Source organism: Pimephales promelas, chromosome 4 (genome assembly GCF_988280905.1).
Source record: "Pimephales promelas chromosome 4, fPimPro1.hap1.1, whole genome shotgun sequence".
Classification (NCBI taxonomy): Eukaryota; Metazoa; Chordata; class Actinopteri; order Cypriniformes; family Leuciscidae; genus Pimephales; species Pimephales promelas.
Genome location: NC_142772.1, coordinates 13,365,172 through 13,377,058, shown reverse-complemented (window position 1 = coordinate 13,377,058; position 11,887 = coordinate 13,365,172). Strand labels below are relative to the sequence as shown.

The 11,887-nt window shown below is 45.3% G+C and overlaps 1 protein-coding gene across 1 annotated transcript; it reads right to left on the bottom strand.

Annotated features, from left to right (window-relative positions):
- Window positions 1–1,106: 1,106 nt before the first annotated feature.
- LOC148981645 (uncharacterized) lies at window positions 1,107–4,719 on the bottom strand. The gene has a single exon (XM_089129982.1). It carries the CDS (start codon window positions 2,828–2,830, stop codon window positions 1,823–1,825), a length of 1,008 nt encoding a protein of 335 aa, XP_088986108.1. The 5' UTR covers window positions 2,831–4,719; the 3' UTR covers window positions 1,107–1,822.
- Between the last annotated feature and the right edge of the window lie 7,168 nt (window positions 4,720–11,887).

Here is an 11,887-nt window from a genome sequence, read left to right as displayed (position 1 = left end):
GCAATCCCTGAAAAACCCTTGATAAAGCGCCGATAGTAGCCTACAAAGCCCAAGAAGGACCTTACTTGCCGGACAGTCTTCGGCGCCTCCCAGCCCTGGACGGCAGACACTTTCTCCGGGTCAGGGGACACCCCTGCAGCGCTGACCCGATGACCCAGAAACTGTACCTCACTCCTAAACAACTGGCATTTGTCCGGTCGTAACTTCAATCCATATTTTTCCATAGCCTGGAACACACGTTCCAGGTGGAGTAGATGGGAGGCGAAGTCTGGCGAAAATACTATGACATCATCAAGGTAGACCAAGGTCGAATCAACTAACTGTCCCCCCAAGCACCGCTGCATCAGCCTCTGGAAAGTCGCAGGGGCGTTGCACAGCCCAAACGGCATCCGATCCCACTCAAAAAGCCCAAATGGAGTTGTGAAGGCAGTCTTTTCTCTATCCCTCTCATCCACCTGCACCTGCCAGTACCCACTGGCCAGATCTAACGTTGAGTACCAAGTGGCCTGAGTCAGACTAGTGAGGGAATCCTCAATGCGTGGCAAGGGGAATGCATCCTTCTTCGTCACACTGTTCAGCTTTCGATAGTCAACACAAAATCTCCAAGCACCGGTCTTTTTCCGAACTAGCACAATTGGGGCCGCCCAAGGACTACTACTCTCCCGTATGATTCCGCCATCCAGCATCCCGTTCAGCAAGGTGCGAATTTCTGAATAAAGCGTTGGGGGCACTGGCCGATACCGCTCTCTGCTTGGTGGAGCATCGCCTGTAGGAATCTGATGCTTGACAATCCCCGTGCACCCATAGTCCTCATCGTGAGTAGAGAATACATGTTGCCATTTTGTCAGGAAGTCTCGGAGTTGGAGTTGCTGCTCCTCTTCCAGGCCCTCTCCTTTTAAGGAATCTACTGCCACATGATCCAGCATTCCGCCTCTCTGGGGGTCATTCCTCGGCTCCACCGATCCAACAGCCACTTCCACTACCACAGAACTCACTTGGCGGAAACAAACGTCTCTCTCTTCTCTCACCTGGTGGGAACGCACCGCGGTGACTCGGACCAGGCGTTGATGGCGGCGAAGGACAACAGGATATGGGTTGACGTTCCGTACCCGCACCGAGACCCGGCCTCGATGGATCACAGCCAGCCCTCGGGCTACTCCGATGGACTGGCAATCCCAATGTGGTTCGAGGAGGACCCAGTCACCCGCGCCATAAGCCCCTAGAGGTAGCCTGGCCCATATCACTGCCTCACTTTGTGCTGGAACTGCCAGGCCATACCGGCAAATTACTCGACCAACAGTTTCGCGATCCTCCTCGCAGTTAGCTGCTTGAATCCTACGGCAGTCAGCCAGAATATGCTCCCATTCCTTTTGTTCCGGAACCGAGGGGATCTGGGCCAGCCGGTTCCGGAACAGCTCCTCCCAACATTCTGAAATTACATTCATACCAATTAATGCTCGATGTGAACCCAGGCAGTGGTCTCTAACGATAACAACTCCTTTTTGTCGTACGGGGACCCCTTGAACATGGAAGTCCACAATCACATAGCCTGTATAGGGAATATCCAGCCCATTGGCTCCTCTCAGTACAAGTTGCGAAGTCTCGGCCCCCTGGGGTCGTCGGCCCTTAAAGAGTTCTCGGGACAGGCTCTCGGAGAATAACGTGACTTGGGAACCGGTATCAACTAAACATGCAACTTCCACCCCATTAACCTGGATCTTCACGGTTGGGCAATGTCCAACCCAGTCGTCTCTGGGAATAGGCATAGAAAGGGGGTCACTTAAGGGGGTCCCGGCCACTTGACCCACAGTGGCCGGCGAAACTAAAAACCCCCTTGGGAACCGCGTCGGGAGCCACACTGACGGCTATAATGTCCTGATTCTCCGCAGCTATTGCAAATGGGCCTGCCCTTATCATCCCACTGGAATCTCGGATTAGCCGGCCGTCCAGGGCGCAGTCCGGGCTCTCGGCTCCCCTCAGAATAGGATCGGTCCCGGCCACTGAGCTGTCCCCGGCGCAGTTCCTCTAGAAGGGTCTTAGATAGTTCAGCCATCTGGCCTTTAACATCCTCGAACAGTTCTGCCCGCAACTTCTGTTTCCAATCCATGGTTGGAGGAGTGGAGGCCTCACCAACGGCCATGCACATCTGTCCTTTAACATCCTCCAACAGCTCCGCCCGCAGCTGTTGTTTCCAATCCCCAGTTGAAGAAGGGGCGGCACCACCAACAGCCATGCACACCGGTGGGTCAGCTGCCTCGCCCTGATCCATCTCCAATGCCAAGGCCTCCTGTCGGAGGTCCTCAAAAGTTAACGCTGGGTCTCGGCGGAGCTGGAGCTTTATACTCTGTCGAATAGGCCCGTCTCGGAGCCCCAAAACAAACTGATCTCGCAGTAAGGAATCTCCGTCTCCCAGACCATGATCTGGTCGGCCTTTCAATCGAACAAACTGCTCACGCAGCCTCAGCGCATACGCCCGTAAGGCTTGCCTAGGACCTTGGCGAAAGTTGAAGAACTGAGCCCGGAGGGCGGCCACGGGGGTAGTATCCCCATACAGTCCCGTCAAAAAGTCAAAGATGGCTTTGGCAGTGGCTCGTGCAGTGCTGGGTGCAGCTAGAACCTCCCTCTTCGCTTCTCCCTCCAGGGATCCCAGAACAAACTGTGTCTTTTGTACATCACTCAGCCCCTGGAGGCCAGCCAGGTATTCCGTTTGAGTCTTCCAGTCCTGGAGAGGTAGCTCTGATCCTGGTCCCCCATAACGCTGGGCCCAAGGGGCTCCCATAAACACAGGCATGACTTGTGGTCTTGCGGCCACCACCTCTTCGTCGGCCATCGTGAACCTGTAGCTGCTTCAACTCGCGGTGGCAAACCCTGCCGACTACGCCACTTTTGTCACGGGGGGACCGGACACCAGATGACCGGCCGTCCCAACCCCCGACACACGTACCACCGCGAGGAGCCAACACCACAGAGGACACAGAGGCAAAGTAAGTTAGAGAAAATTCAGAATCTTTATTAAATAAATTAAACTAAAACAGCCTTCGGCAAGCTGAAGCAAAACTCGAGTAGGCAGAGCAGGTGAGAATTCACAGCTGGACTAGTTCTCGAATTCACAGCGGAACAATTTCTCTTCTCCCGGGATTCGGATGGACGGAGAGTAGTACGGAATCCACAGCAAAGCTGGCCCTCTTCTCCGGACCCAGGCCGACAGAAGACAGGTGAGGGTGCAACAGTATAACTGGTTCTCTCAGATTCACAGCAGAACAATCTCTCTCTTCACAGGATTCGGATGAACGGAAAGGAGTACGGAATCCACGGCAAAGCTGGCTCTCTTCTCGGGACCCAGGCAGACAGAAGACAGGTGAGGATTCAATAGTAGAACTAGTTCTCTCAGATTCCCAGCAGAACGGTTTCTCTCCTCACAGGGCTCGGATGGGCGGAGGGGAACACGGAATCCACAACAAAGCTGGCTCTCTTTCCAGGGCTCAGGCAGACAGATGACAGGTGAGGATTCAACAGTATAGCTGGCTCTACTCACAGAATCCGGATAGACGGGGGAGAGTGAAGATTCAACAACAGGCTGGCTTTCTTCTCAGGGCTCAGACAGGCGGAAAGTCAAGATGACAACTTCACAGTATAACTGGCTCTCTTCACAGGGCTCGGGCAGACAGAGAATAACAGTGAGGGTTCAACAGTATAACTGGCTCTACTCACAGAATCCAGATGAACAGAGAGGAATAAGGGTTCAACAGCAAAGCTGGCTCTCTTCACGGGGCTCAAGCAGACAGAGAATACAGGTGAGAATTCAACAGTGTAGCTGGTTCTACCCACAGGATCAAGCAGCACATGGAGGAGTAAGGATTCAACAGCGAAGCTGGCTCTCTTCACAGGGCTCAGGCAGACAGAGAGGATTATGATGACGATTCCACAGTACAACTGGCTCTCTTCACAGGGCTCAGGCAGACAGAGAATAACGGTGCGGGTTCAACAGTATAACTGGCTCTACTCACAGAATCCAGATGAACAGAGAGGAATAAGGGTTCAACAGCAAAGCTGGCTCTCTTCACGGGGCTCAGGCAGACAGAGAATACAGGTGAGAATTCAACAGTGTAGCTGGTTCTACTCACAGGATCAAGCAGCACATGGAGGAGTAAGGATTCAACAGCGAAGCTGGCTCTCTTCACAGGGCTCAGGCAGACAGAGAGGATTATGATGACGATTCCACAGTACAACTGGCTCCCTTCACAGGGCTCAGGCAGACAGAGAATAACGGTGCGGGTTCAACAGTATAACTGGCTCTACTCACAGAATCCAGATGAACAGAGAGGAATAAGGGTTCAACAGCAAAGCTGGCTCTCTTCACGGGACTCAGGCAGACAGAGAATACAGGTGAGAATTCAACAGTGTAGCTGGTTCTACTCACAGGATCAAGCAGCACATGGAGGAGTAAGGATTCAACAGCGAAGCTGGCTCTCTTCACAGGGCTCAGGCAGACAGAGAGTACATGTGATAATTCAACAGTGTAACTGGTTCTACTCACAGGATCCAGATGAACAGAGAGGAATAAGTGTTCAACAGCAAAGCTGGCTCTCTTCACAGGGCTCAGGCAGACAGAGAGGATTATGATGACGATTCCACAGTACAACTGGCTCTCTTCACAGGGCTCAGGCAGACAGAGAATAACGGTGCGGGTTCAACAGTGTAACTGGTTCTACTCACAGAATCCAGATGAACAGAGAAGAATAAGGGTTCAACAGCAAAGCTGGCTCTCTTCACGGGGCTCAGGCAGACAGAGAATACAGGTGAGAATTCAACAGTGTAGCTGGTTCTACTCACAGGATCAAGCAGCACATGGAGGAGTAAGGATTCAACAGCGAAGCTGGCTCTCTTCACAGGGCTCAGGCAGACAGAGAATAACGGTGCGGGTTCAACAGTATAACTGGCTCTACTCACAGAATCCAGATGAACAGAGAGGAATGAGGGTTCAACAGCAAAGCTGGCTCTCTTCACGGGGCTCAGGCAGACAGAGAATACAGGTGAGAATTCAACAGTGTAGCTGGTTCTACTCACAGGATCAAGCAGCACATGGAGGAGTAAGGATTCAACAGCGAAGCTGGCTCTCTTCACAGGGCTCAGGCAGACAGAGAGTACATGTGATAATTCAACAGTGTAACTGGTTCTACTCACAGGATCCAGATGAACAGAGAGGAATAAGTGTTCAACAGCAAAGCTGGCTCTCTTCACGGGGCTCAGGCAGACAGAGAATACAGGTGAGAATTCAACAGTGTAGCTGGTTCTACTCACAGGATCAAGCAGCACATGGAGGAGTGAGGATTCAACAGCAAGCTGAACTTCACAAGCCTACGTAGAGATTAAAGAGGAGAAGAGAAGAATTTCTCCACTAGATGACTTCCTCCATCCAACGAGATGCGGGCGATATATCCACAGCCAGAACCGTTTCCCCGATGTCACTGCATTACACTTCCACTCGTGTTTAACTGCAATTCACACAAATCGGCACACGTGATTTAATGAACAACACTGCAAAGTCTTGTCACTCACAAACTAGGGCGTAGACAGGGGATCTGGTCCACTGCACAGCACTACAATCTCTTGGACTTCTTCCAATAAAGCGTGGGACATTCAAACTTTCTCCAAAACGACAGACTTACACCTCATGAAGTCTCATCACATCCTCCAAACAGATTTCTCGTATCACAGTCCAAACATCAACAGCACTTATCTCTTATCCACATCTCCAAATCCACCCGAACGTCACACACAGCCGTTCATCTCTCCTGCCCCCTCCTTTGTTGAAGATGAAATGCCCTTTTATCCTTCCCAACTGACAACGTGTCCCAATCGCGATCGCGATAGTCCTGCCCCGCACCTGTTTTGAATTAACTAATCATTCTCCGTCTCCGCTCGGAGTTTTCCGGCGCTAGAGTCTTCCGGGTCCCACACCGGAAATCCCCCTCCACAGAAACCCGGCTATGATAAAAGGTTCCGCCTGCCTTTTTGTCACCCCGGTGACAGTTACGCCGCCTATATGATGAATTACACAACCTTGTAATTTAGACCGTAACATTGACTTACCTGTCGAGAAGAAAGCAGGACTTCAGCGTCTTTTTCAAAGACTTTCTCCTTCATTAGCTCTATCCACCTGGGAAAACCCATCCCGATATTTACCCTCATTTTGAATTTGCCAGTCACGTTTCCTTTTAGATTACATTTTTAAGCTTTATCATAACTACGAGGATTGCATTATGAAGCACCGTGCAGTGCGGCCTTTCAAGCGCCTCTCACTGACATCCTTGGTCGCTTCAGATGGTTTCAGTCAGCCGGTTCTGAATGAAAATGCGTTGCGGTGACTAGTGCTTTTTTTTTTTTTTGTCCCTCTTCGTTATTATAGTTAGATGGCGGGACGACATGGAGGCCTCCATGGACTCACCCGTCATTGTCAGATCATTGTCAGAGCTAATTTTACACCAACGAGATCATATTTATGAATAAAGACATTGATTTTAGCTATAAGAATACTTTTTAAAATATAATGTACCTTGAATTTCAGATGTGTAAAACTTTAAATTTTACAATTACATTTTTTCAACCGATTCAATCTACACGTGAGAGATCTTCAGAAGTCATAACTTCAGGGATCCAGAGAATATTTAATTACCCTTAAAACCAAAGATTAAGTTTAATGACACTAGTTTTTGCAATGTCACTTTTTAAATGAAAATCTTACTTTAATGTTTGAACAAAAAATTCAAAAGTGCTTCTTCATATTTGCTGTGTTCTGCCGCAAGGCCATAAACTGGTTCTTTTTGTTTTATAAATTGACTTTTCTAATTTCTACAAATATCAGCCTGATAAATATGGACTTAATACACAATGAAACAAGATAATCATGCTACGAAATACGTCTGACACAATGTTTTTAAGAAAAGTAGTGTTTTTAAAATTTAACTAAACCATGATAACAGATTCTTTCTTTTGACAGACCTACAGAAATGCATGTTGATTACTAAGTTTCAGGCAACCATGCAATGATTGAGAAAGCTAATATTGGTGTAATAGTTGTTCAGTCTCACCCTCACGCTGATCCAGACATAGCTTTACTAAAATATCATGGAAGTCGAAATATCAAACTTTGTTCAAAAATTGTTCCCTGACCCGAAAATAATCAGATAATGGAATGTTCAAAAACTACAATTAGATATTCTCCTGCTTAGTATGTGTGTAATTAGTTGGGTTTAAATATTTGGATGTATTTTGTCACACCATAGCGATGCAAAGTACCACACTTTTGTAAATCCTGTGGACTAACTTTAAAACATATTCTTTATACAGGAATCACACGTGTCCAAAACAACCATGTAAGATTCAACAGACCAAATCACTAGGAAAAGTACCACTGTGTATAATAATTCATACACAAAAGTTAACAAATGATGGTTTTATTACTATTCAGATAGCTAGTAGATGATACTGTTCACATTTTGTATGTTGGACCGTATGTATTTTAGGTGAAGACTTTTCTTTTACAGCAGTCAATATTCAGTGTTTACCTGCAGATAACATTTCACGGAGTAAAATCTAGAGATCAACTTGCTAAAAAGTAAATACAACATACAGAAAATTGATCAGTTTTGAATGTTTGTAATTTACATTTTATATACTAGTCGATTACGCCGTTTACATCCTGCTTCTTTTTGCTTTTGTACAGTATGCAAAAACTAGTCTCCGACCGTGGTCAAACATATAGGAATTTATGAAAAACATGAACAGATATTTCTACACAAGATATTTCTTTCAGAACATCTTTCAGCTATGTCTACAAGACATCGACATGAAAAATGACTATTGCTGTTTTTTTTTTTTTTTGTTACCTATAAAACTATTATACTTCAAACTCGTCTAGAACAGTCATATATACGCAGGTATTTTGTGTATGTGGCTAAACAACGGTTAGGCTAATGAATTTAGTTGAAAAGTGGTATTTTAATGTGTAGGCATCAGTCTTTTAGGCCTGATCCAGAAAACAGGCATTGTGTTTTATGTCTTAACCCGTTTAATCCCACCGGTCACAATTGTGACCGCAGCTTTTTTTTCTTATTTCTGGAAGCTCTAAAAAATGTTGTTATTGACTTTGGGCAAGAAATTCAACTTTTAAATGACAAAATAGACTGTCTTGATTAAAATCAATTAATGTCATGTGACTAGTGTGAAAGGTCACATGACCAGATCAGTTCACTTCCTGCTTGCACATCTAGAAGAAGATTTCTTCCTCAGACTACTAAAATAAGTAGTATATAAAACATCTTAATTTACAGATAGAATTATCAAATTTTGTGCATATATTCTTTAAAGGCTCTACTACTGATATATTTTGAGAATTATACTCCTGAATTTATATTTTGCTCGTAAGACTTGTAAATTTGTTTTACGGTCACAATTGTGGCCGGTAGTATAACAGTATAACAGTGCTTCAATTGAAAACACAGGTATTTGCAGATATTGCCGGGTATTGGCAATCCTACACTGAATATGCCACATCTGTGAGGAGGATGGATGATCTCGGCGAAGGAGAAGTGCTCACTAACACAGATTTAGACAGATTTGTGAACAATATTTGAGAGAAATAGGGCTTTTGTGTACATAGAAATGGTCTAGATCTTTGAGTTCAGCTCATGAAAAATGGGGGCAAAAACAAAAGTGTGGCATTTATAATTTTGTTTAGTGCAGTTATCAGTATCCCAGAAACGGTCAATGTGTTGAAACTTCTCGACGTGCATGACCCCCCTTCCCCCCCCACCCCACACCCCCAAATTGAAAGTAACTGTGATAGTGATAGCTCAGATAGGGAGTCCCAGGGTGAAACGGCCCATTTGCCTGGTAGACTATTGAATGGCGATGCAGAGGTCAACTATCTGGAGGATTGTGCAGATGTTCATGAGAACCAAATGGTGTGCCCCACACATGACCACAAACCACCCTTTCTACAACATTCGGCCCATCTTCAATGCACTGAAAGAGTGCACACACATCTACCTGAAACTGGCCTAGGACAGGGCCCAAGTGTAGACATGGTCTAGCCCATAGGGGTCTAGCCGAACAAGCAGAAGTTCCTCCAGGGTGTAACTTTGTTCATGACAACCTTTTCACCTCACTAAGCCTTCTTCACGAAATGACAAAACGAGATATTGGATGTCTTGTAATGAATGTGTCAATAGGTCTAATTGAAGAATTTGAATGAATTCTGACTATGTAGTTTCCCACCGGTCACTATTGTGACAGAGTATAAAACCTAATATTTCACTAACTTAACCAACATAAAATCAAAAAAGGCATATTGTTTGAGTGTCAGGGAGGTCTAAGGAGTAAAATGCATGTACTCAAGTTGCAAGAAAAATTTGGGATTAAACGGGTATGAAAAGTAAGCAGTTTGTGGCCTCTTCATCAAAATCTTTTAACATATACTAAATATCAATTGTTAGATAAATTATATGTGAAACAGGCTCAGTAGCATTAGAACCGGATTCTTGTTTATATTGAACATTGTTATTGAACCGCATGTTTAACGGCGCTAGTGTTCTTAAATTGTTTACCACAGTTTCATTTTTAACAACACTATCGTAACACTTATCGTATTTTGTACGGTGTCTTCTTTACACTTTCACCCCAAGGATATCTGTTTCCTACAGTTAGCTGTAATGTTAGTGAACTCCAGGTCTTCTCTTTTTCATATACGACAGTATTCACACGGCTTGATTTAATAAATGGTGGTTTAAACCATCGTCTTCACTTGAGACATATACCACCCTAGTTTTGAAATAGCACTTCATTGTATATTTGAACCCTTTATGCAGATATAAAATACCGATCTCTGAAATATTTTTTTGTGTAAAACATCTATGTAGGTCGTGTACAACATCTATGTAAATCTATCTATGTTTTTAAAAATACAGCGAAACAAAGAATGAAGGCATCTTTCAATAAGTGACCCTCAAAATCTTGGCATACAAGAAAACACAGTACATTATCAGAAAATTACTTTTGTCGCTTTTTCTGAATAATCTCACCAAGTGCGGGTGCTTGATAACTGTTATCAAGCGGTAATGACGTGTTTTACGCGATATTGATATCACGTTTTAATTTCAACTCGATAAATTTGAATGCGCTAAAGGTTTATAACTGAACGTCTTAATAGTGGGTAAAAGTTAACTTACAGCCCTAAAAATTAACTTACACCCTATCCACTTTCCAAACGCTTGTTACCGAGCTTATTACAAACATTGACGCATCCATATGTTTTAAAATATATATTTAAGTGTAATTAATAGAATTCTCTCTGGCGGCATATGCATAACTTCTCCTTGACTTTACTTCTGATTCAATGAGGCTTTAATCCATTGTAGCCTTTTACGACGTCATGACCACGACACCCCCTCCAGCGGGGGTTAGGGCGGACCATAATCGCAGGGCTGATAAATTTACACAGAACCCATTCTCAGTCATCACACACAACCCCTGGCGCTAGCTCTAATAGTCGCGGACTGCTGTGCTACTATAACATCTCATCGAACAAAAGTCGAAGGAACATTGTCTGGTTGTTACACAGACTGTCAAAGGCCGCTTCAACCTTCCTGTTTGTCTGACGCAAACTACGCTTTTTCGACTCACAAGGCCTGGACGATTGTGCTGTAGAGACTTCCAGGAGAATAGAGAATCTTTCATCATCAAATAGGGCAGTGTTTCCCAACCCTGTTCCTCGCGGCACACCAACACTGCGTGTTTTCTTTGTCTCCCCTATCAAACACACCTGACTCAACCCATCAGCTCATAATCAGGTGGGTTAATGAGCTAATGGGTTGAATCGGGTGTGTTTGATTAGGGAGACAAAGAAAACACGCAGTGTTGGTGTGCCGCGAGGAACAGGGTTGGGAAACACTGAAATAGGGGACCGAAAAATCAAACAACTTCTGAAATGGCGACGCAAAACCTGATGGAGAGCGACTCCCCGTCGACTTCAAATTCCGCACAAGATTCATGAATCACATCCAAAACTTTTCTGAGGATTATGCCGGCCGGTTCTTTGCCGTTTATAAACATGGGCGTAACATCTGTCCAAGATCCAACCAACCCTCTTATGACTTCCATTTCTTTTTTGAGATTTTTCACACGCTTTGTATCCCTCGCGCAATCGTTGTTGTCATCAAACGCAGCCTCGATGATCCTGTGCATCAAGCTAACCATCGGACCTCTAAAATGATCTTTAAACATAGAGTCTTGTATAGCTCTTAAACGACAGTCTTTCCCCGTGGCGCACTCACACGCCGGATGATGCAGTGCCCCCGCTTCGACGGGGAGTCGCTCTCCATCAGGTTTTGCGTCGCCATTTCAGAAGTTGTTTGATTTTTCGGTCCCCTATTTGATGATGAAAGATTCTCTATTCTCCTGGAAGTCTCTACAGCACAATCGTCCAGGCCTTGTGAGTCGAAAAAGCGTAGTTTGCGTCAGACAAACAGGAAGGTTGAAGCGGCCTTTGACAGTCTGTGTAACAACCAGACAATGTTCCTTCGACTTTTGTTCGATGAGATGTTATAGTAGCACAGCAGTCCGCGACTATTAGAGCTAGCGCCAGGGGTTGTGTGTGATGACTGAGAATGGGTTCTGTGTAAATTTATCAGCCCTGCGATTATGGTCCGCCCTAACCCCCGCTGGAGGGGGTGTCGTGGTCATGACGTCGTAAAAGGCTATAATGGATTAAAGCCTCATTGAATCAGAAGTAAAGTCAAGGAGAAGTTATGCATATGCCGCCAGAGAGAATTCTATTAATTACACTTAAATATATATTTTAAAACATATGGATGCGTCAATGTTTGTA

What these genes read in the sequence shown, in the direction of transcription:
- LOC148981645 (XM_089129982.1), bottom strand. Translation starts at nt 2,830, where the DNA reads ATGGCCGACGAAGAGGTGGTGGCCGCAAGACCACAAGTCATGCCTGTG.